The 23,467-nt window shown below is 63.6% G+C and overlaps 1 protein-coding gene across 3 annotated transcripts in view; it reads left to right on the forward strand.

Moving 5' to 3' along the window:
• Nucleotides 1-13,011, forward strand: part of POC1A (POC1 centriolar protein A) — a 33,945-nt gene extending 20,934 nt beyond the window's left edge. For all 3 annotated transcript variants that reach the window (XM_036333384.1, XM_036333383.1, XM_036333386.1), the window contains exons 10-11: nt 3,739-3,879; nt 12,373-13,011. In XM_036333384.1, the coding sequence (XP_036189277.1) occupies nt 3,739-3,879; nt 12,373-12,471 (240 nt within the window). In that variant the 3' untranslated portion in view covers nt 12,472-13,011. The remainder of the gene's footprint in view (nt 1-3,738; nt 3,880-12,372) is intronic.
• Nucleotides 13,012-23,467: the final 10,456 nt, after the last annotated feature.

Consider the following 23,467-nt stretch of genomic DNA (forward strand, 5'->3'; position numbering starts at 1 on the left):
CTGGAGGTGAGGGGGAGCCCAAGTGAGTGCTCTGCACCCCGCTCCCTCGCCAGAGCCTGAGGAGTGAGCAGGGAGGCGGCCAAACGGGCGCCATTAACTTTCCATGAGGGCGATTGCCAAGGGCCTGGGCCCGGGGTGCCGACTGGGAAAGGCCTGGCCTCGAGCCTCTGCGCCCTCACTTAGACTGACGGGTTGAAAGACTCCCTGGAAAAGGTCTCATCATGGGAGGGGTGTGTGTGTGTGTCCCCATGTCTTCCTGTTCTGCTTTGGAAAGAGTGACCTGCTTTGGTGTTCTAAGTGGGCAGTGGCCAGACTCTCCCCGCCTGGTCTCTGAAGGAGGTGGCACCAGTGAGACGGCCCAGATCTCAGGCCTGGGCCCCTCCTTGTCCTCTCCGTGTCCCACACTCAAGCCGTGGACCTGTGCCTGGTACAGAGCTTGTTTCTGGAGCGGCCGGGCAGGGCAAGGTCCAGGGCGAGGGATTAAGAGAAGAGCCGTTTCTGCCTGGGGCACGTGTTAATTACCACCCACCCGCCAGAGGGATTCTGTCCGGTCAGCTCATGGCATCTCCATGGGAAGCTCCGGCCGCTCATGGCTGCTGGCCAGGTGTGTGGCCCCTAAGCGGCTGAGGCCTGACGTCCACAGACCGGACAGCCCCTGCTGGGACCTCCTCCCGGGACACCTGCTCCCCTGACGACTGGGGAGGCGAGGCTTTGGGAACCAAAAGCTCTGAAGTGTGACGCTGGCTCTGCTTTGGGAAACTGTACCCCAGGCCCGTGTGGCCCTCACGGGCCTCCCCCGGCTCCTCAGCGTGGGCCTTGCCCACTGGTGCTGGCGTGTGAAGAGGTGATGGGCACTCGGTACAGAGTGGCAGTGGGCGGTGTCGTGTAGTCATGTGGCCGGCAGATCGGGCTCCCAGGGGCATTTCAGTTGTAACTGCATTTTTTGAAAAGCCAGGCTTAGTAACATGTGAAGAGTCACAGCCACCATGTTAAAAAGTGAGCACATAGGCATGTGATCACCACATGTCGGGGGTAGAGTGACTCCATCCCCAAAGTTCCCTTGTGCCTCCTGTGGCCCATCCACTGCCCCCTCTGCAGCCGCGGCAGCTCCTGCTGTCACAGGCCAGTGTGCGTTTCCGGCGCGGCGTACACAGGCCACACGGGTACATCTCTGGGTCTGCTCCTTTCCGTTTTGAGACTCACCTGTGTTGTTACCAGTATCGGCCATCCTCTCTCTGCGGAGTAGCACACCTCGCCTTCCTCTGCCTGTCGCTGCAGCTCCACAGGCGTGTGCACGTGGGTTCGTGTGATTGTAGTCGCGACAGGCGCCACCGGGCAAGGCCCCTCCTACCCTTTGACGTTCAACAGGACGCCGATGCAGTTTCCCCGATAGGGGTCTTCCCGCTCTTGCCCATCTCATCTCTGCTTTATCGCCTGTTTGCTAAGCTCTTGGGGAAATGCCACGTCTGTGCTGGAGTGCAGGTGCGAGGCCACGCTCCAGGCGGGGCTGCCGGGCTGCGGGCCCTTTGCCTGGGAGGTGTCACCGCACAGGCACGCTGCTGGGGGCTTGGCTGTGGGAAGTGTGAGTGTTCGTGGAGGGCCTGTGCTGTGCTCAGCCCTGTGCCTGGCTGGCATTCTAGGGGGCAGGGGGGGAGTGACCCAGAGTGGTAGACCCAGGGGCTGGGTGTAAGAGCAGCTGGGCCCATGGAAGCAAAACTGCCTGGTGTTCAGGAACTACCTGTATTTGGGGTTCGGACCCCAGCTCTGTCATTTCCTGGGTGACTTAGAGCAAGTTATTCACCCTCCCTGAGCCTGCTTCCCCACCTGAGAAATACGGGTCCCGATGCCTGCTGTGAGGGGCCCTTGGACAGGTGGAATGAGGTGACATGTGTGCATCGTGCCCCATCGTTGGCAAGTTCACAGCAGCGAGTGCCTCTTCCCGTGCAGGCGGTCTGCGCTCAGGCTGTGGTGTCTGCTGAGCGTGGACGGGAAGCAGAGACAGGCCGAGTCTCGCTGAAGGGGAGACGGGGACGGGGTAGCGTGGTCAGAGGAGAAGCCAGCTGCAGGACCTGGGACTTGGGAGTGAGGCTTGAGGCTGGTGCCTCCCCACAGCCATGTCCTGTCTGAGCCTCAGTTTCCTTTGTTGTGAAAGCTCGGAGTAGATGGGAACATGGTTCCCGCAGGCTGTCCTCCCCACCCCGCCCGCTCCCATCATCCCCCCACCCCAACAGGCCTGGGCCACCCCACCCGCTCCCATCGTCCCCCCACTGTGCCTCCAGCAGCCGGTTCTTGGCCATTCTGCAGAAACACTCAGAGCTTCACTCCTCCCCACGCAGCGGAGTGCCGCCTGAGCACTCCTCGAAGACACCAGCTGTCGGAGCAGGGGGCGGCTCCCACTCTTCCTCTCGCGGCCCTTCCTGAGGGAGCCACGGGCCTCGTGACGGGACTTGGGCCCCGGGCGAGGTGGCCCAGGCCTGTTGTGCCTGAAGATGAGCACTGCTCACAGCCCAGCCCGGAGGCAGGGTCCCCCCCATTTCACAGACAAGAAGGCGGAGGCCCTGTGGCCTGTCAGTATGAGCTCGCGTGTCGCCAGGCTCTTCCTGGAAAACCGCCTGGGTCTGAGGGCCGTGGCTGAGGTGAAGGCCCGTCGAGGCTTCTGGGATGAGGCCTGGCGTTCAGTTCTGAGTGCACCGACCCCTGGAGGCGGCAACGGCCCGGCCCTGTGGGCTGAGGTCTCACTGCGGGGCACGGCGCCCCTCTGTTTTCAAGAATCCCTCTGGCTTGTGTCTCACATTTAAGTTCTCATGAACCACCAGGGCCTGCATTTTCCAAGTTCAAATCCATATGCTCTCAAGAGTTTGTTATCTATGAGGTTAGGAGGCGTTCCTAATAAAGGGAAACACGCAGAAGGTGGGGGGGGGGGGGGCCAGGTGTGCGGGAGCTCAGAGGGCTTCTGATCTGGAGTGCGGGGCTGCAAAGGGATGGAGGGGGGCTGCTCAGAGCAGGGAGGGGTTATGGGCCCTCCTCACACAGAGGCCCTCAGAGCTGGGTGTGAGGGTGCAGAGGCAGAGGGGAGCTGCGGGACGAGGCAGGCTGGCTGGCGCAGGGCGTCTTGTCGGGAGCTGAAGTTTGCTTCCTGAGGTGGCGGAGCCCCTGAGGACTGGCGAAGCGTCCTGACGTGGTAGCGTTTGGATGCCCCCGAGCCCAGCATGGCTGCCTCAGTGGGTTGCTGGGGCAGCCGAGAGGGTGAGCCTCATCGAGCACGTCCCTCCCACAGGGGGCAAGTCCACAGAGGGACTGTGGGTTCCCAGATTGCAGTGTCCGCGGGACAGTGGCTCGGGGCCACCCTGTGGACTGGCACGAGTCTCCTGAAGCCACTTGCCCGAGTGTGTGGGGTTGGGGATGACGTCTTCTGCATTTGGGGTCTGAAGGATCTTCGGCAGAAACCCTAGTCCCGTCAGGAGCAGCCCAGGGCCTCCAGCGCCTGAGGGCGCTCTCCGGCCCACCTGCTCCCCTCCTGCCCCTCAAGCCTCCTCGTTGGTGGTCGCTGCTCAGAAGGGGAGGCGACAGAGGGTGCGCCCGCGGTGGGGCCCCGCCTGTGGCCGTTCCTCCTGAACACTGGGATTCGTTCCTCCGTTTGCTGGTGGTGTTCCCAGCCCTTCGGACGGGCGACCCTCGCTCAGTGTTCCCTCCACGCTCAGCCAGGACTGAGGGCTCCCCTCCTTTCGTTGTCTTTAGCCGGAAGTGGACTTCCACGTCCCGGGCAGAGCCAGGAGCCAGGAGTCGGTGCAGAGCGCGCCGAGGGAGCCCGCCAGCACACCGCAGGCGCTGACCAGCACGCTGGAGCACATCGTGGGCCAGCTGGACGTCCTCACCCAGGTAGGCCACGCCACCGCCACATCCGCACTCGGCCGCAGTCGGCCGCAGTCAAGGTGGGGAGCCCCGGCTCTGGTTCGAACTGGCACTGCCCTTACCCTCGAGCCACCTGGTGTGTCTATGAGGGGCGTGGTCGTGGGCTCTGCCTCCCGTGTTCGTGGTGAGCATTGAAGGAGGTGAGCCCGTGGGAGGTGTTGGCCTGTGCCTGGCCCTGGCGCGCTGTGGCACTGACCACCCTCATCACAGGACAGACGCGGGCCCGCCCTGTGGAGCGTGCATGGGTCCGGCAGCTCCTAACAGCCTGTAGGGCAGTAGCATCAGTACAGGCCCTGACGAGGTGGCGGCCAGCAGTGCGGAGGCCAGCGGGGCAGCTCATCCTGGGGAGCAGCGTCCTGGCCGAGGGAGCAGCCCGCCTGCAGGCTGGGGGCCCTGAGCACGTCCAGGCCACGAGCGAAGCCCCGTGTGGCAGGTGTGGGTCAGATAGGGGTGGGGGTCGACAAGGCAAGGTTTAAAGGACCAAGCTCAGGCCCCTTCCCCCCTTGGCTTCAGGCGCAGACCCCTCTCTTGGTTCAGCTTGGGTAGAGTGAGGGTGTGGGAGGGACGCAAAGGACCCTTGAGTCTGTGACGAAATGGACACAGGGCCACGGCCTCATTCCTGCCTCTGGGCCTGGAGCGAGGGAGGAAGCTCCCTTGTGTCACGGCCCCCAACGTGTCCCAGTGTCCCAGCTGGGACTGCACACGTGGACCCATGGAAGGAAGGGCAGGAGGGCAAGGCTGGTGTCGGTGGCGTCGGTGGGTGGGCGGGCCTGCACTCATCGTCAGACTTCTGGAGCCTGTAAGCCTGAGAAGGCCCGTGCCCGGAGGGGAGCAGGCGCTGAGACTGAACAGGCCCCGACCTGTCCTGTCAGAGCTGCGCTGCCACGTGCTCTCTGCAGCCTCGTCGAGGGAGCGGCCGGGACTCCATTAGGACCTCCGAGGACAGACTTCGGAACTTCGAAGTCTGAGAAGATGGTTAAAAATAGCGCCCTTGGATCCAGAGGAGTAAAACGCTAAAAATGCTCCCGTCAGTTTTTGGGGTGCGCGTGGAAGGCTCCTTACGTGTTGGCAGTTGGAATGGTCGTAACTGAGAAGCTGGCTCCGGGAGTTGGCGAGGGTGGCCCGTTTGCTTCGAGACACCATGACCCCCCTCCCCACCCCCATGGTCCTGGCAGTTCCCTATTTGATGGGCTACTCAGGCGAGGCATCGCGTCCACGCTGGTGGAAGGTGGCCGAGCTCAGTCTTCCAGGCCGAGCCCAGACCAGCTTGTTGGGAAGGGATAGCGTGAGTCATCCACCCCCTGCCCCCCATGGTCCCCATGTCGTGTGTGTGTGCGCGCGTGTGCGTGTGTGTGCGTGCATGTGTGTGCAAACTCTGCCTCACTTCCAGGCGGCAGTGTCATAGGCAGGGTGGTGGGTGCTGTTTGCACAGGAGCGGCCTCCACATGAGCACATGTGGCCACCTGCCCGGCCTGGCCCGGCCGTCCTCCCTCCCGCACGGATAGGGCTCCCTCCCTCAGTCAGGAGAGACTCCTCTGTCAGAGCTGCTCCCGGGAGCAGGGACTCAGCATCTGACTCCAGCAGGTCCCAGCCCTGTCTCTTTGTGGCAGTTTATCCGCAGGCTCCCCTGGCTTTGTACATGCAGAAGCGCTGGGGGCTGGGTGGCAGCTCTGTCTTCTATGGTCTGCGTCGTGACAGAAAGCCCCCCTCCCAGACAAGCTGCAGCGCAATGGCCCCGCCCTCCTGATGGGCTGGCGATGGCTGCTGTTACCTCTGGGGCCTGGGAATGGTCAGGCATCTCTGAGATTCTCCTGTGCGCCCCAGCAGGCCTGGGACTGGGGAGGGAGGAGGGGAGCGGGGACTCCAGGAGATTCGCTCTCACTCTCCTGGGGACCCCATTCCCTCCAAGGAAAGGCCAAGCCCAGGCATGGGAAGGGGCTGTGTGAGTACTGTGGTGAGACAGGTAGCCCCAAGTGGGCCTGCATGGCTCTGAGCTGGTCCGGGAGACAGCTGCGGGCGGGCCTGCCGCCTCCCCGCTCTGCAGAGGGCTGTCCAGGCTGGCCTGACCCACAGTAGCCACAGCTGGTGGAGAAGCAGCAGAAGGGAGCTTTGAACGTGGGAGGACATGGCATTTGGGAGAGCTGTCGGGGCCCAGCTGGTGTGTCCAGAAAACTGGCCACGGGAGGCCGTTTCCCGCCAGTGGTTCACGGGGTCACAGCCTGGCTGTCTGCTGCGCCACCTCTCCCAGGTCCAAGGAGCAGAGGTGGCCACGGCCAAGGTTACCACGTGCGCAGCCCTGCTGGGACTCGCCTTGGCGTCAGAGCACAGCAGAGCCTGTGGCTGAGCAGTGACCAGCGCCCCCCACCCTGGGGCCTGCCCATCAGGCACTTGGCTCCCTGGGGCCTGCGTGCGGCTGACACAGAGGAGCTTGAATGCAGCCAGTGTCGGCGGCATGGGGCTCAGGTCCTCCTGGTGCACAGCGCCCCACGGGTCCCGGGGCATCCAGTTTTCTAGGGTGGGGGAGTGAACCCACTTTTTATAGCTTCTCCTGTGGGGATGATGTGGAAAAGCCTGTGTTTATTTAAAAGGAGTTGCTGTAAGGCCATGAGGAAGGTAAATTAGTCAAGGTTCCCTAATCCCGTGGCTAATCCGCAATAGAAGATGGTGTCTCGCTGCTTCCCGCAGAGCTGACCTCCGCAGAGGTGGGGCGGGGATGCAGGCACGCAGAGAAGCCCTGTGCCCTGAGATCACGTGGGGCTCCAGGGACAGGTTCGTTGTGTGTTATTAGCAGCAGACTGTGGGGCAAAGGGGCCCGTTAAAAAGACAGTTGTTGAGCCCAGAGAGATGAGGAGGAATTGCTTTAGAGGAGGAATCGTTTTCCTGTGCAGCAGCTGTGAGATCCTGGGCAAGGGAGCATGTCAGGCGTCAGCACGTCAGCACGAGGGGAGTCTCCACTCCTTCCCTGGGAAGTGGAGGCCTCGGAGCATTTAGTCCTCAAGTCAGTCCTGAGGTGGGAGGGAGGAACAGCACTTCCTGGACTCCTGCCCCCCAGGGTGCACCCCCTTCCTGCGGAGGCCAGGAGTTTCCTCCCTCCCAGGCCAGCTGGCGGGGCCCCTCCAGCCCGCCAGGTCCCAGACCCCAGCTGGGGGGGTATTCTTCCCCAGCCAGGCGGGCTCGCCCGACGAGGGCTCCCTTTGGGCCTGGGCAGCTGGTTCAGGGCCTGCCCTCTGTCCCCAGGGCTCAGGCACTCAGCACTCAGCACTCAGCACTCAGCACTCAGCATGCACCTATCGTGGAGGGAGCTGGGCTGGGAGCAGGAGGCCAGTGGGGAGCAAGGAAACCCGCCCTGTGCTGCCGCCATCAGGCAGCGGCCGGAGGCTGCCCGAGGGCTGGCCTTTGCCCCTGGGCTGGAGACCATAGTCGCCCGGCTGAGGCTGAGGCAGTGGGCCAGCCCTGCTCGTTTCGTGCACGCGCACAAGCACAGACACGCAGTGAGCGACAGAACTGGAGCAGCCGGAGCCGGGCAGGCGCTGGGCCCAGCAGCCCCTTTGTTTTGATAGCTCACTAGGCCCCCCAGCAGAGAGAGCCCCTTTTATTGCATCTGTTTTAGATCTTTAGAATCCTAGTGAAGTCAAGCCATGCTGCAGGGGAGATTAATTCCACATTTTCCCATTTTTGCAATGAAACCAGAGGAAAGTTCGGCATTCTGTGTGGCACAGTCGAGACGGGCATTGAGCCAGTGGCTGGCCCCAGGGTGTTTCTCTGGCCTCGCACCAGTGCCTGGTGATGCGGCTGAGTGACTGTGCCCTCTCCTTGAGACCCAGGACACCTGGGACCCTCTGTCCCCCTGGGTGCACCCCCTTCTGGCTCCTGTGTTGGGGGGCTAGGAGGAGCACACATCAACTGCAAGCCTGGAAATGATTAAAGGGAACTTTCCGTCACAGAAGCAGCCAGACCACACGTGCCCCAGTGGTTCCAGCCCTCCCAGGCCTGACCACAAGCTGGCGTGTTCCGGGCCTCATCACGCCCCATCGGGGCCCAGAGCTCCCCCAAGAGCCCAGCTCAGCCATGGCCCTCGTGAGGTTAAGAGGTGGGGGAGCCATGTTGCAGCCCTGTGCCCAACCTGGAACAGACAAGTGCCACGTAAATATTGGCTGTTAGTACAGGATCACAGTGCCCTACGTGTGGACAGATGAGGGATCTGAAGCCGAGTCCACTCAGCACGTTAGTGGTCAGGTTCAGATTCGAACCCTGGCTCTATAGTTCTGGAACCCGTGGCTCGCCAGACATGACTAGATGGGGACTAGGAGACACCCTGACAGCACTTCCCAAGGACCCACCGCCTCACTACACCCGGGATGTGCTGGGAGGTGCAGCAAGCTCCTGAGGCTGGGGCTGCGACCTGCAGGGCTTCTCGGGCAGGGAGACTGGAGTAGGGTCCAGGTGGGCGGGATCTGGGCAGGAAGAACACAGCCACAGGCAGCACAGGCCTTGAGTGCCAGGTGAATGCCACCATCCGAATGCCAGAGCTGTCAGAAGGGCAAGGACATGGCAGAGCAATGTGGAGGCCCTAGGAATCACCAGGAAGGCGAGGTGTCAGGATGGGGACTAGGGGCCGCCTGGGGCAGGAGGAGCCAGCTGGGGCAGAGGTTTCCTGCCGGACACGGCGACCGGAGGGTCTCGAATGGGGTCTGACCGTAGTATTGTTTTCACCCCCGTCAGCCCCTGCTGAGCTCCCCATCTCCCTGGCCTCTGCCCAGCTACTGCCTCTGCCCAACACACTTCTCTCAATCTGGGCTTCTGCCCACACGTGGCCCTGGCACCTTCCAGGGCAGTCTCGGCTCCCCTCACCACTGTGCCCCCGGCCCAGCAGGTGCCTGAGGCGGTGGCATGCGGACAGGGTGGCCCTGTGCCTCTATCGTCATCCGGCCCAGCCGCCCTGCCCACCTCTGTGTCGCCTGTGCCCATGCTCCGGGAGGGCACTTGGTCCATAGAACCAGTGCTAATCTAAGGGTCTCGGCGGTTCCCACGCGGGGCCCTGCTTGGAGCAGGATGTGGGCGCGGAGAAGTCCCGAGGTGGCGGGATTAGGCGTCAGTGGGAGCTGAGAGCCAGGCTGCACCCACAGAAGCATTTTGTCAGGCCCTGGCCAGAGATCTGAGAGATGCAGACAGAGTGGCTGGCTGATCATCATTCTGTCCTCCTTCCTCAAAATGTGTCAGTCCTGGGGGAGCAGCTCTGCCACAGCCAGCCCAGACAGGACCAATCCTGTGGCCGCGCCAGTGCCTGGGAGCCATGGGAGGCAGTCTCGCTGCTGCACGTGGCAGGCACCTGAGAGGCGGGTGGGGTGGGTGACGTCGGGGCCCGTGGATGGCCCGTGGCCCCTCAGGCTTTTGTAGAAGTGACGGCTCCAGTTCTCCCACTACATCCGCTCGTGGGGGACACGCAGGAGGTGATGGCCGTGGCTGTGGGAGGAGGAGCAGCTGCTGGAAGGACCTGGCTTGGAGGGCACGCCCTTGGTCAGCGTGGAAGTGCCTGTTCACTCACTGCCGAGGGTGGGGCTGGGCAGCCCGGTCAGTCCCAGGCCAAGCCCCTTCCCCAGAGCTCACTCCGGAGCCAGCGCTCCAAAAACTGGCCACCGGCCTGCAGGACACCGTCCTCCCTGGCTCCGCCTGCTCAGACCTGAGCTGGTCGGAGCTCTCCTTCCAGGGCTGCCAGCCAGGCATCCGCCCCAGAGCAGGAGGTCATGCCAGGGGCCCAGGCTCTCCTCGGAGCCCAGTTCCCGTGGCCAGACTGACACCCTGCACCCCAAACAGCCATTCATGAAAAGGGGGTGAGAAAGAGGCCTGAACAGGAAGTGGAAGTGAGAACTGAGCAAGAGCTGCCAGAGGATGAGGACAGACCCACCTCCAGAGGAAGCCGGTGGGCGAGAGGCAGTGGGGGCTGGGAAACAGGCCCAGAGGAGGCGGGGCACGAAGGGAAGGCGGCCCAGCCCAGGGAGAGCACCACGGCGGCTGGACAGGGACAGGGTGGCATAAAGGGCCTTGGCCGCTCCCTCTCCCAACTGGGGTCCTCCTCAGGGCACACCTGACTCCCTCCCTACACCCCAGGAGCCCAGGGAGAATCCTGGCCACAGCCACGCCCCTGAGCCCCTCACAGCTCGGCCCTGCACCCCACGGGGCCTCCCAGCACCTGATGTCCAGAGTCGCCCACACACACCTGAGTCCCTGTCACACACGCCAGGAGTGGCAGCTCGCCCTCAGTTACTTGGAGGCCAACAGAGACCCACACCCAGGCCCTGGCCCGCACAGGGCATCCGGACTGGCCAATGTGAGCCATTGGTGAGTGTGGGGGACTGTGGGAGCAGGGCTCCCCTGTTCTGAGTCCCAGAGCCCCGAGGACCCTGAGCCCGTCGTGGGCAGACTCCTGGAAACTCCAGGCCCAGAGAGAAGAGGCCGAGAGGCCCGGAGCAGGGTCCACCGGACCCTGCCTTGTGCTCCCCACTCGGAGTCGGGCCTGATGCCGACAGCTGCTGAGGACGGGCGTTGCAGCGGCTGCTTTGGGCCTCGCTGTGGCTCTTTGGGGACTAACAGTAAACAGTTATTTTTGTGCTGCACTCGGAGGCCCTTCAGGTGTCACAGGAAGCGTCTGACGCACCTTGAGCCGTGAGGAAGGAGCCCGGGGCCTGGTAATGCCGCCCCAAAGCGGACTGAGGACAGCGCTCCCCTCAGACGTCCTGGCAGCCTCTCCCAGGATTTCCCTGGGGGTCATGCTGGACATCCCTGGCTCATGATCTTGGTTTTGGTCCCCAGCGCCTCCCTCAGTACCCCCCCACCTCTGTGGCCTGGCATCCACTGCCTCCACGTGTGCAAAGTGGGTCCGTGTAGGGAGGGCCAGGGAAGGAAAGGGGCTGGCTCCCTGCTGTGGCCTGGAGTCGGGGCTGTCGGAAAAAGTCTGGATGAAGAATGATTCTGAAGCTTGGCTCACTGAGTGTCTCAGCAGCCAGTGGAAACTTGAGGAATGCGGGTTGGTCTGGACCAGCCGGGGGCTGTTTCCGCCACATTTACGAGATGCAGACCCTCCCCCGCCGCCACTCAGAGCGAGTGACGCCTCAGTTCAGCTCTGCCTCGAGGGTCGCCTCACAGTGCAGGGCAGCGCTTCTCAGGCCTGCCCTGCGGCCGGGGGTGCGGGCCCCTGAGGCCCGGGGTGCGGGCGCTGGGAGGATTCACAGCAGCCTGAGTGGGACGCTCCCTCCCAGAGGTCTCGGCGCTTCATTAAGCGAAGGGACTGGACCAAGGCCCAGTGCCTCTCGGAGCCCTCGGGGAAGGTGGTGAAACCTCTTGGGAAAGCCACAAACAGGGAAAATTCATAGAAAGTCCTGTTTCTTATCTGACCCATTTTGATGCCTGCCCGCAGTAGATGGGCCGGTGCTGGGTGTGGGCTTGGCATGCACAGGCTCCCTCAGTGGGGGCGCAGACGTGGCCGGCCGGGGTCGGGCTGAGCAGGGCTGGGTGCGGTGACAGGTGGGGCAGGCCCTCTGGGGAGCACACCGGCACTCCTGAGCCAGAGTGGGTCCATGAGTCTTATTTTTTTATTTCTAGAGAGAGAGGAAGGGAAAGATACATATAAACATCCATCGGCTGCCTCCTGCACGGCCCCCCTGGGGATCGAGCCTGCAACCTGGGCATGTGCCCTTACCAGGAATTGAATGGGCGACCTGGTTCATGGGTTGATGCTCAACCACTGAGCCACGCCAGCCGGGCCACGTCTGCAAGACTGGCCCTGGCCCACGAAGGACGCGCAGCCCCAGCAGCTGCGGGCGCTGGAGGCCAGCCATCGTGCCGGGCGTGCTGGGAGCAAGGGCTCAGCCTCCGGAAGCCATCGTGGTGACAGGCCTTGTGGGCCAAGCCAACAACTGGCTCCGTGCTGTCACCTCAGGCTCCAGGACTGCTGTGAGCTCAGCGCCACCCTCCCGTCACCGTGGAGCAAACGGCTCAGAGATGAGTTAGAGCCTCCCCAAGGCGGCCCCTTCCTGCACTGGTCCCGGGCCTGAGGGGTGGGTGGCCCCGGTGGGGGGAGCCTTCGTTTGTGGGCACCGGGCCCTCACCTTTGGAATGAAGGTGGTGGCTGGTGCCCGGTTGTTCATGGACAGCTGGTCCCCGTGAGGAGGTGGCTCTGCCCCAGACTCCAGTCTAAACGCCAGGCACCAGGGCCAGGGATTCCTGCCCTTGGTTGTCTGGGGAGTGACAAGGACTGTGGGGCCCGCCCCCTCCTTTCCCTCGCGTGTCTTGCCCGGCCCACAACATCAGAGAACAGCCATCCAGAGCCGGGAGGGGTGGGCAGGGGGGCAGGACCCTGGGTGGGCAGAGCGGACAGCTGGCCAGGACAGCGGCGGGGTTGGCTGTGGGGTCCCGGTCAGCCGGTGGCTGCGCCCCCTGAGCCTGCTCCCTGTTGTGTTGCAGACGGTCTGCATCCTGGAGCAGCGGCTGACGCTGACGGAGGACAAGCTGAAGCAGTGCCTGGAGAACCAGCAGCTAATCATGCAGAGAGTGACACCGTGATCCGATCGGGGGTGGAATCAGGAGCCGGTTGATTCGGGGGATGGTGGGCCGGGGTTTGTACTGTGGGACTCGGGTAAACAAACGGGGTTCAGCTGCAGGAATCAGGTCCGCCCAAGCCCAGGGTCGTGCCTCTGCCCGCCCTGCTGCCCGCCCTGGAGGCCCCGCCTGGCCATGGACGCCCGTCGACCCGGCGCAGTGCCCAGGCATGAGGGACACGTCGGGTCCGTGGAGGAGCCACTGGAAATGTTTGCCGCTTCAGAGTTGCGTCCTGAGAGCCCAGCTCCCTGAGGAGTGGCCCCAAGCCCCCCGGCTCCCTCGGCTTACGGGGCCTTGTCCTCTCTGCCATGTGCCCACTGTTCCGCCACCAGCCTAGCCTGGGTGGGTGAGCCTGAGTCTTCTCTGACTCGGACGGACGCCTGTGCGGGCCCATCTGACGCAGCGGGTCCAGGGACAAGCACGCTGGCCTTACAGTGGCTTTGATTTCTCCCTCTGTGTGCACCAGGGCAAATGAATCTGAAAATTAAAACGGACTTTATTGAGGTTGTTGAAGAAATGGCTCATTCTAAGTAAGGCCTCAGCAATCCCATCCCAGGGCCCAGACAGCAAGAATGGCCCGGGGCGTCCCTGCAGGAGTCCCTCTGAGGCCAGAACACCCTTGTTTGCCGCCGTTCCGGGTGCTGGGGAGCAAGGATAGTGGGAGACCCTGCACACCACCTCTCCCCGGCTGCCCCCCAGCTTCCCGCCCCCACCTCAGGCACCTGATCCCCATTGGCTCCCGGGGTTTCCAGCGGCCCCGCCCTCTGTCTCTGTGGGAAAGCCCGGCCAGTGTTTCCTGTGCCTGATGTCCATGCCTTCAGCACTGGGCTTGGGGCCCAGCCAGCCCGGGAGGGTTTCATCCTCCCACACCCCTGCCCTTGGTGGGGTGGGGGTGTCAGAGCCACTGAGCTAGTGAGGTCCAGGTGGGAGCTGAGCGACAAGATGAGGCAGCTGCCGCCTCCAGCTGAGTGGGGAGCCGAGGCTGGCTCTGGCTCCAGCTCTGCCCCTGCCTCTGGCCGGCTGTGTGACCTCCACGTGACAGCATGACCTCTCTGAGCCTCAGGTTCTTGTGGTAAGTGGCGGTGATGAACCCCCTGCAGGTGGCTACAAGCTGGGTGCTGCCTCACCGGCCTGGCAAGTGCTGTGGGAGGCCCCCACCCCCACCCCCACCGGCCCCACTAGGACAGGCTGCTGTTATGAGGTGCTCCTGCAAGCAGTGGGCGGGGAGGAGGCTGGGGTTCTGGGGTGGGCGGGTAACCTGCTAGTGGGCAGGTCAGAGCCTTCAGCCGTGCGGCGGTCACGGCCTCCCCATCCCTGGAAGCTTTCGAAGGGAGTCTGGGCAACCCCAAGTCTGCTCAGAGGGCACACAGTGTGGGGCCAGCCTTGTCATTCCCTCCATGTGGCTGTCCTGACCCTGACGAGCCCACTGCTCTCCACATAGCAGCCTGAGTCTGTGAGATTAAAACACACACTAAAAAGAAAGCTTGTGGGACAGCTCGTGACATCCCTGCTTGATGCCTTCCAGCAGCCTCAGCACCCACCACAGCCATGACACCTCCTGGATCCCCACCCCCGTCTCCAACCACCGGCCACTCCCCTCATGTCCCTCCGGCCACAGCAAGCCAGTTCCAACCTCAGGGCCTTTGCACCTGCCATTCCCACTGCCAAGAATGCTCTGACCTCACCAGTTTGTGCTTTGGCCTCCTGCTCATAACATGGGGTGCCAGGAAGATTTGCTCAATTTGCACAAAGTTCTACAAGCAGGCTTTGTCCCTGCTGGGCTCCGGACCACGACCTGGGAGGCAGCTGAGGTGGGGCTGAAGGGCAGGGCCCCAGCTTCAGAGTCCTGCCGGCTACAAGGCCCACTCCAGGCTGACAGGTCATGTCACCAGAAACCCGGGGCTCCTGCGAGGGCAACCCATTGTCCCCCATGAGGCCCTCAGGCTCCACTTCCTAACTGCCCCTGAGCACCTCACCCCACACGCCAGCCTGGCGCCCACACAGCCTTTCCCTAAGTAGGCTTCAGATGCCAGGCCAATCTGGGTGCCCATGCACGGCCCCACTGGACAGAGAGGGAGGATGGGGCCACCAGCCCACAAGCCAGACCTCCCTGCCCACCAGCTAGCGGGGCGGGCAGGCAAAGGTGTGGGTTAGGGCTGGCAGGGCTAGTGGCCTAGGTAACCCTGAGCTCTGGTAATGGGGGGGCAGCCAGTGAATATGAATGAGCCATGGCTGCTGGCAGACAGGCTGTGCCAGGGCCGCCTCATGCCATGGGCCCTCCCACCCGCCTCCTACAGTCCTGCCCTAATGGCCCAGAACCCAGCCAAGTGGAGCCAGGGATGGGGAGGGCTCTTCTGCCTGAAGGAGAGGCCTGGGCCTTCTAAGGGGTCTCCCCCCACCAAGCAGACCACCCGGGCCTTCTGCAGGGACCTGGGGGGCTGGGGTCAGCCTTGGAGGGGGCGGACTTCCAGGGATAAAGTCTTCGGGCTCTTGCCTCCTCTGCCCTTTCCTCTCCCTTCGTCCTCCGTCTTCCTCCTCCAAAGCACATGTTTCCAATCCCGGCCCCTCCCCCTCCTCCTCCCAGCCCCTTCCCATTTCCTCCGGAGGCATCCGCTGCATGTGGAACTCATTAGGAGGCTCTCGGGCTCATAACCCAACTCGCCTGGACATGGGGAGGGCCCTGTCCACAGCCCCCAAGTGGAGAGCGGGGGTGGGCACGGCCACGAGCTGGCTGGGGACGCCCGGCCAGGGTCCGGCTCCTCTCGCCCCTCTGCAGCACCCGGGGCCAGGCAGGACAGCCGAGCCCACTGGGCAGCTGGGCCCCTTGTGAAAAGCAGACCTCGGGCCGCTACAGCCAGAGAAGGCTGTGGGGTTCTGAGCGGCTTCTCATCTGAAAATGCAGAGGGGAGTCCAGAGAAGAGAAATTTGGTGTGAACAGCTACCGGGCAACGTAAGGCCACTTTCCCTGAAGAACACGCTGAGGGCACGGGCCCATGCGCTGAGCTGGGAGTAGAGGTTGTGGGAAAACCGCTGATGTGGTCAGCAGAGTCAGGGAAACGCCAGATGAACAAAATAAAGGCAGCGATGTGCTTGCAGCACTTGTCAGAGCCTTTACCACACTCCTGCGCTGTGCGGCCGGGGCCACAGAGTTCATGGTGGTTCCCAGACATCTGACCACATGAGCCTTTTCATCGAGGCGTACCTGGCAGACCGGGGTTCCACGGATCCCACTTTGGACAACGCTGTAGGAAGGGCCCTGAGGAGGCAGGAAGCCTGGGTCAGAGCCTGGAGGGAATGCTCCCTGAGGTCAGAGAAGAGGGTTTTCTGCTGCGTCCGAGCAAAGAGTGGGGATGGAATGGGGTGACAGCGAAGGGAGGGAGGCAGGGCTGGTGAGGCCACGGTTGGAGGTAGAGCCACACTTAACCACGCAGGGCCCGGTGATTGAGGTCCTCCCTCCCCTCCCTCCTCGGGCAGGCGTGGGCACAGGCAGAGGCACGAGGCTGTGAGCAGAGCCTTGCCCCACGGGGGGACCTGCACGGGCAGGCCCAGGTGTTGGGAGTGTCCCTGCGCCGCCCCCACCATGACAGCCGCAGATGGGCAGCTGCTGTCGCGTCTGTGTGTCCATCCCCGTCGGGCCAGCCTCTCCTCAGAGCCCACCTGCCCACACTCCCTGGCCTGCCCGTGGGGAGGCGGGTCATTGCCGGCCCTCAGGGCCCTCTCTCCACTGTCCAGGCACAAGAGGGCTGAGCTAGGTGAGCCAGGGGACATGTGCTCGGCCCAGGGCTGGGCCCCTCACCTGGTGTGTTTCCTCCTGCCTCACGCAAGTCTTTTTTTTTTTTTAATATATTTGTATTGGTTTCAGAGAGGAAGGGAGAGGGAGAGAGAGAGAGAAACATCAATGATGAGAGAGAATCATGATCAGCTGTCTCCTGCACGCCCCTCACAGGACTGAGCCCACAACCAGGGTATGTGCCCTGACTGGGAATCGAACCATGACCTCCTGGTTCATAGGTCAGCGCTCAACCACTGAGCTATGGACGCTGGACATCACGGAATTCTTGAATGATATAGAGGAGGAAACTGAGGCCCAAAGGGGATGGTGGTGATCAAGTCAGTATTAGCACCGAGTCTCTAGGTCAAGCTCCCCAATCTCCACCCAGCCCCCCACATCTCACACAGCCCTGTTCCAGCACACACGGCACTCACTTGGTCATCTGAGGGCCATGTAGGACTGTCCCGCTATGTCCAGTGCAGGCCTGGCAAGTGGCAGCACTTGTCCTCATCTGGTGCAGGTGACCAGGCCAAGGCCACCTGCCACCTGCAGTGCAGGGGGGTGGGGCTCTGAGCCCAGTACCTTAAGCCAAGGAACCCGTCCCCCCGACAGTCCCATGTAGAACCTGCCTGCGGCCCTGCACCCTGGGAGTTAGGTAGGCGAGGTATTGCCCCCCTCTGGGGATGGAGAGGCCAAGACACCTCCAGGGGCCACCCGATTCCACAGCAGGCCGTCGGCTGTGTCCCCAGCTCTGTGGGGGATCCAGCCCGCTCCCCAGCCTGAGCTCCTGGGCTGGGCCTGGGCCTGGTGGTTGGTGGGGAGGGGGCTGAGGTTCCTGGAAGATTTCTAGGGAGGACTCTATCTCGGGCCAAACTGCCCTCTCCTCTCCGCACCCCTCCAGCCCTGGGCTCTGCGCTGCCCTGAGGGCTCAGGCCAGGGGCCGCCCCATCTGGAGACAGGGGTAGGGGGTGGGGGGTGGGGGGACAGGGCAGTGCTATCCTCTGATGGGAGATAGCGTAAGCCAGGGCTAGGATCTCAGGCAGAGCTGGCCCCAGCCCCTGAGTCAGAGTTCATTGGTCCCCCCTCTCACTCCCAGGAGACCCTTGTCCTTGAAGGAAGGGGGTCTCCCAGGTCGTGGGGCCCCTGTGGCAAGAATAGGGCTGGGTGGGGCCAGGCCAGGAAGGAGGGTCCCCAGACTTCCCTGGTGCTGCGGGCTACCCGCCTGGGAACGGGAAAGCCACACACCAGGCAGGTGCTAGGCCGCTGGCACTGACCGGGAAACCTGGGCAGGGCGGGGCGCTGAAGCCTCAACCCAGCGACCTCACCCCTGGACCAGGCACCCGCTCCCAGGACGTTTCCCAGCCTCATCACAGCCACATGGTTACCATCACTGTCACCATCGATGCCTCAGCCCTCCGAGGAGGGATTCCTGAAAAACAGGGCTGTGTGGGCCGTGGGTGAGGATCAGACAGGCCTGGGCAGCAGGCAGACGCTAATGAGGCAATTAGGCCTGGCAGCGACAGAGAGACCGACCCGCACCCGCCTCTCGGCCCGCCCTAAGCAGGCCCAGCCCAGGCCCTGGCACATCCGCCCGCCAGGTGCCCGGGAATTCCCAGCCTCACAAGTTGGACGGGCTTTACTGTGGGAGCCGCTGGCCCTCCTGATCCAAAACCATAGGCTGATTGGGCAAAGACAGAACCACAGAACCAGGCCCTCCCCCAACCACCCAGCCCCTTGCCATTTTCCTGGCTGCATGTCAGCCTGCCATGCCCTCAGGCCTCCCCACCCCCACCCCTGCTTCAGCCACCGGGGACCCAGCCCCGTTCTGGCAAAGGGGGGCGTGGGGGTGGGTGTCAGGAGGATCAGAAGCTTGGAACAGGAGGCCTGAATGAACTGGTGGCCAGACGGGAAGGCAGCTGAGGACCCCTGCTCCCCAAAGCCCAGGCCTCCGTCCTCAGAGTCCATGTGGGCTCATGGGGTGCTGCCCAGAGGCCTGCAAGCGGGGAGGGGATGTAAGGTCACAGGGCTCTGGCCTTCACCTGGGGTCTGGGGGCGGGAAGCTGCCCACCTGGTTTGCCTGGTCCTTTTCCCTCTCTCCGCCTTCCTCTTGAGTCCCCAGGAAACTGGACCCAGCTCAGCGGCTCCGGGGGCTTCTCTGACCCGCCACGGCCTCAGTGCCAGTAAGTGGGACTCCCGGCAGAGTCAGAGCCCCCACCCAGCCCAGCCCCTCCTCCGGGTGGCGTGTGCAGGACCGGAACCCAGGCCTGGGACTCCAGGGCCCCTGGGTCCACCTGGGGGTGGGAGTTTGGGCTCAGCCTGAGCGGGAGGAGGAGGCTCCGGGATGGAGAGGAGAGCCCTCGCTGGTGGGGCCTCTGGCAACAGGGTGTCCGTCTCATTGCCGAGTCCAGGCAGGTCATGCAGGCCAGGCTGAGGTCCGCAGGGGAGCGCAAGTGAGGGGCTGCAGAACCACCCGCGGCGGAGAGAGCCAACGGCACCTTAAATCTCAGGACCGTGTGCGGACGAGAGCCTAGGGGGCTGCAGTCCTGGGGGACGGGTGGGTGAGGGAAGGGCTGAAAGGCAGTCAGAGGAACAAGCTAGGAGGGTTCGAGAGAGGGACCCCTGCGTGCAAAGGCCTGAAGAGAGCAAGCAGGACCATGGAGGGGCTGGGCTGGGCAGCGATCCATCAGAGGAGCCCCAGGTGGGGAGAGGCAGGGCAGACCAAGGGCCATGCTGGCCACAGAGGGGACTCTGCGGGGACCCACGTGAGGCTTTGGAGCGGGGAGGGCCAGGTCTGATTTGCATTCTCCCCATCCCTCCGGCTGCCATGAGCGCGGACCGTGAGGATGGAGCCGTGAGCGGAGAGGAGGCTGGGAGAGGGTCCGGGAGAGGTAAGGGGCCTGGGCTGCGTAGAGACCGGGGAGAGAAGGGCTTGCACCTGGGCCCCGGGGACTGGGAAGGGCTTTGACAGACAGCACCTAAGCTGTGCACGTCCAGCCCCTCATTATGCGTGCGTGGCTGCCCTACCCCCAGTGTGCCCCCCCCCCCCCCCCAGCCATGGTGGCCCAGACATGGGAACAGCTAGTAGAGCCAGGGGCTCCCTGTGACCGTGCCAAGGCCTCCTCCTGCAGGGGCCACAGCGAGAGCCAGCGCCGGGTTCTCGGCCTGGGGCCTGGCCCCCTGCCACAGCTTAATTTATAACCATGGGGCCTCAGTTTCCCCGTCTGTCAAAGGTGGTGACAGCCCTCCCAGGGCTGATGGGAGCATGACGTGAGACAGTCAGGTGTGTGCCTGCCCAGGACGCCCAGAGCCTGTGGTGGGAAGTTCAGAGCTGGGAACCCCGGGCGGGCAGCGCATCACCCTCCCCCAGGCCTCCTCCCACTCGCTGTGTTTATGTTTCCTTCCCATCACCTGGGCCACCACCATGACTCAGCCAGGCCCAGTGGGTAAGTGAGTAACCGGCTTGGGCTGGAGCCAGGTCCTGGGGCTAGACAATTTCCCTTCCTGGGCCTCAGCGTTCCCATCTGTAGAGCAGACCAGCCCCGCTCTGCCACCTCCCTGGGGAAACTGGGGTGAAGGCAGGGCGGAGGAGGTGGGCACTGCGACCCAGGGTGTGGCCTTGGCGCCAGGACAGAAACCAGGCCGCTTGACATCAGTCCCAAGTCAGCCCGTGCACTGCTCGCAAGACTTACCTGCCAGGCGCCCAACCCAGTGGGGCCCCGGCCCCCTTAGGGGAACCTGTACCGACAGGAGCTTGAAGTGGAGGGAGGGTGGGGCACGAGGCAGCCTGGGTGCCCCGCCCCAGCCCCCTGCAGGCCGAACTGCCCTTAAGTGGGTAGAGAGGGTGGCACAGGGGCCCCACGGGGAGGATGAGGTCAGCGGGGCAGTGTGCGGTGCCCCTGAGCTGACGCTGATTTCGGAGGTGGGGGCAGGGAGTGAGGAAGTGGTGGAGGCGGGTGCTGAGTCTGGGGCGCAGCAGGCAGCAGGTCAGGGTGAAGTGAGCTGGGGGTGGGGACAGAGAGGCCTTGGCTGGCCTGGCTATGAATTGAGGCCTTAGCACCTGGGTCTGAAATCCCTTGTCTACCACAGTCAATCAACTGGTCATGCCTACTTAGAATGGTTTTGAAGCCGGCAGATGGCTCAGCAAGAGAGAAAGTACTGGGATTGACTAGTGATGTCTGCAGGGACAAAGCTTTGCAGAGTGGTGGCTGGGAGAGCGGCCGTGGGGGAACGGACGCGGGGAGGTAGACCAAGGGCCTGGGGTTGCTGCTGGTGAGGAGCTGGGAGAGGGAGCAGTGAGGTTGGTCTGTCCCGCTCTGAGGCCCACGCACTGTCCCACACACTCCCTGGCCCAGGGCAGGTGCTTGGGGAAGGTCTGCACACATGGAAAGGGCTGTCTTCATTCTTCCCTCTTTGCCTCCCCCAGGCAGCCGGGGGAGCCCTCAATCTCCTGGCCCTAGCGGCCCTCCTGCCAGGTCCTGTTCTTTGATTTTTCTTGGCGAGATCCTCTCTCCCACCTGCTCCCCAGGACCCCCAGTCTGGGTCTCAGGCAGGGCTCCCATGGCACCCCCATCATGGAGCTGCCCCGGGCAGAGGCTGGCATCATGGGCTGGAGGGCCCAGCCTCAGCCCCAGCCCCTGCTCTACACTCACCGTGGGAGGGGAAATAACACCTCTCGGAAAGCTGCCCTCCGGGAAGCAAGCAGGAGCTCACCCTCAATGAGTGCTGGCCTCTTAGGGTAGGAGGGCAAGGACTGGCCGACCCTTCTCCCCTCCTCTCCTCTTCCTCCTGCTCCTCCTCCAGTATATGCCATTCAAAACACGGTGCCCGTCTCTGAGAGATCCGTGGACACCAGTGGGAAAAGGAGTGTCTGTTTCTAAGATGCTTAAACTATCGGTGGCACAGCTCCGGGTCACTAAAGCATGCAGATGTGTCTGGGGTGCACATCTCAGCTCACATCAAACATCCCGCCATTACAGCCAGGCCTCGCCCACCGGCACGGTCCTTCACCGTGTGGTTCGGGGCGGCTCCTAACATGCCTCAGGTTCGGGCCTGGCACCTGGGTGAACAGGGATGCGACAGAGACGGCAGGGGGAGGGATGGGCCTGGAGAGCAGGCACCGCTCCTAGGGGCTGCAGGTGAGAGAGGCCTGCCCCTGAGGGCAGGAAAGGCCACATTCCTGAGGAGGCCTGTCTTGGATCCCCTGGCACCAGGTTCCCTCTCCCAGCATCCGGAGGGAGGCTCTCAGTAGCAGGGAAGTCCCTGGGCAGGGACAACACTCGCCTCTTGCTGTCTGACCCTGGGCAGGATCCTGCTGGGCTCTGGGCCTTGTACATCAGAGGGTTCTGGGTCCCCCCAGCCCTGCCTCACACACCCAGGGGCAGCTCTCTGACCCATCCTATGCACTTGTCCCGCTGTTTGAGGCTGGAGGCTGGGCTTCCGCTCAGCAACCCCGTGATGGGGGCCCAGCGCCCCGCACGCGGCCATGGTCATCCTCCTCCATGCCTGTGCTCCCACTGCCACCCCTCCCATATGCTCTCACTCCTGCATGTAGCCAAACCCTGCCCCTCTTTTCATCCTGCCCCTGGGAGCTCTTCCAGCTCCACACAGGTCTCCTCCAGGGTGTCTGCCCCACTGGAGGAGCTCAGAGGGGGAGACAGGAGCCGTGGCAGCCAATGTGAGGGTGGTAGGAATTCCTTTCCTCTCTCCAGGCGGTTCTCCCCCATGCACGGGGCCAGGGACTGTGGGGTGCAGGGGAGGTCATTTCAGTTGTGCCCCCACTAGTGAGAGCACTGGCCAGTCCCTCCTCCGGTACTGCTGCAGGGAAGGTCCTCAACCCTGAACGATTCTCTGGCCAGCAGGTCCCTCCCGCCCGGTGGGTCCTCAGAACTCCTTTCTGAGTGCTGCCTCCATCCCTGACCACCAGCGAGCACCTGCCCTGCCCTGCCCTGGGAGAGGCACCCTCCCTAACAGATAGGTTTGTGCCGGACTGGCTGGGTGCTGTCCTGGCCAGCGCCCTGCTACATCTGGAAAACCCAGGCCCAGAGAGGTGACAACCACACAACCCGGCAGCAAAGGGCAGGGCAGAATCTGGGTCCCGGCCTCTCAGGCCCTGGAAGCTCTTCCCACAGGTCCTAGGACCCCAGGGGGGTGGTCCGCCCAGCAGCCCAGCACAGCCCTGGGTGATAGAGCGTCTCTGACTGTAATGCTGTGGGTTCCTGGGGCTGTGGCTGTGGCAGAGGCCCCTGCTTCTGTGCGATACAGCCCAGAAGGATGGTGAAGCCCTCCCGGGAGACCATCCTTCGCAGGGAAGACGGGGGAGCGGGGACTACTCCACGGCCATCTCTTCCTGCCTTCGGGTCAGCGGAAAGCTCAACCCTCCCGGCTACAGAGGCAAATCTCAGCGCCTCAGCCCCACCCCTGACAGCCCCGACTCCCTCCAGCTCCGGGTGGAGGCCCGTGGCTGTGAGCCCACTGGCCTCGGAGCGGGAGGGGTGAGCCGGAAGGAGGTGGGTGCGCTGTGCCAGGCAGGGGACGGTCTACCAGTGGTTCTCAACCTTCCTAATGCCGCGGCCCTTTAATACAGTTCCTCATGTTGTGGTGACCCCCAATTTCATTGTGACAAATTGAACATAATTAAAGCATAGTGATTCATCACAAAAACAATATGTAATTATATATGTGTTTTCCGATGGTCTTAGGCGACCCCTGTGAAAGGGTCATTGGACCCCCAAAGGGGTCGCGACCCACAGGTTAAGAACCGCTGGCACGGGTCCGGCCGCGAGCTTCCTACACGGAGAGTCATGCCCGACTCCGCAGGAAAAGCGTGGCGGTCACTGCGCACGCGCGCCGCTCAGGTCGCGCCGCTTTGTTCCAGCGCTACCTGCGGCTCCATTCACCGCCTCCGCCCCGCCCCGCCCCGCCCCGCCCGCCAGCGAACGGGCCGGTCCGCTCCCGGAGGCCCCGCCCACTTCCCGCGCAGGGTGCAACCCGGGAGGGCCCCGCCTCCCTCCCACCACGCTCTCCCTTGGCCGCGATTGGCCATCTGCGCGACGCGCTCCCGCCCACCACGAAAGCTGATTGGTGCGTTGGGTTAGGAGAGGAGTCGGTTATAAAGGACGCTCCCCCGCCCACCCGCCCCAGAGCAAAAGTCACGTGGCGCTTCGCTCGGCGCCTGTCACCACTCTGCTT

The sequence above is a fragment of the Myotis myotis genome, unplaced genomic scaffold (assembly GCF_014108235.1).
Source record: "Myotis myotis isolate mMyoMyo1 unplaced genomic scaffold, mMyoMyo1.p scaffold_m19_p_13, whole genome shotgun sequence".
NCBI lineage: Eukaryota > Metazoa > Chordata > Mammalia > Chiroptera > Vespertilionidae > Myotis > Myotis myotis.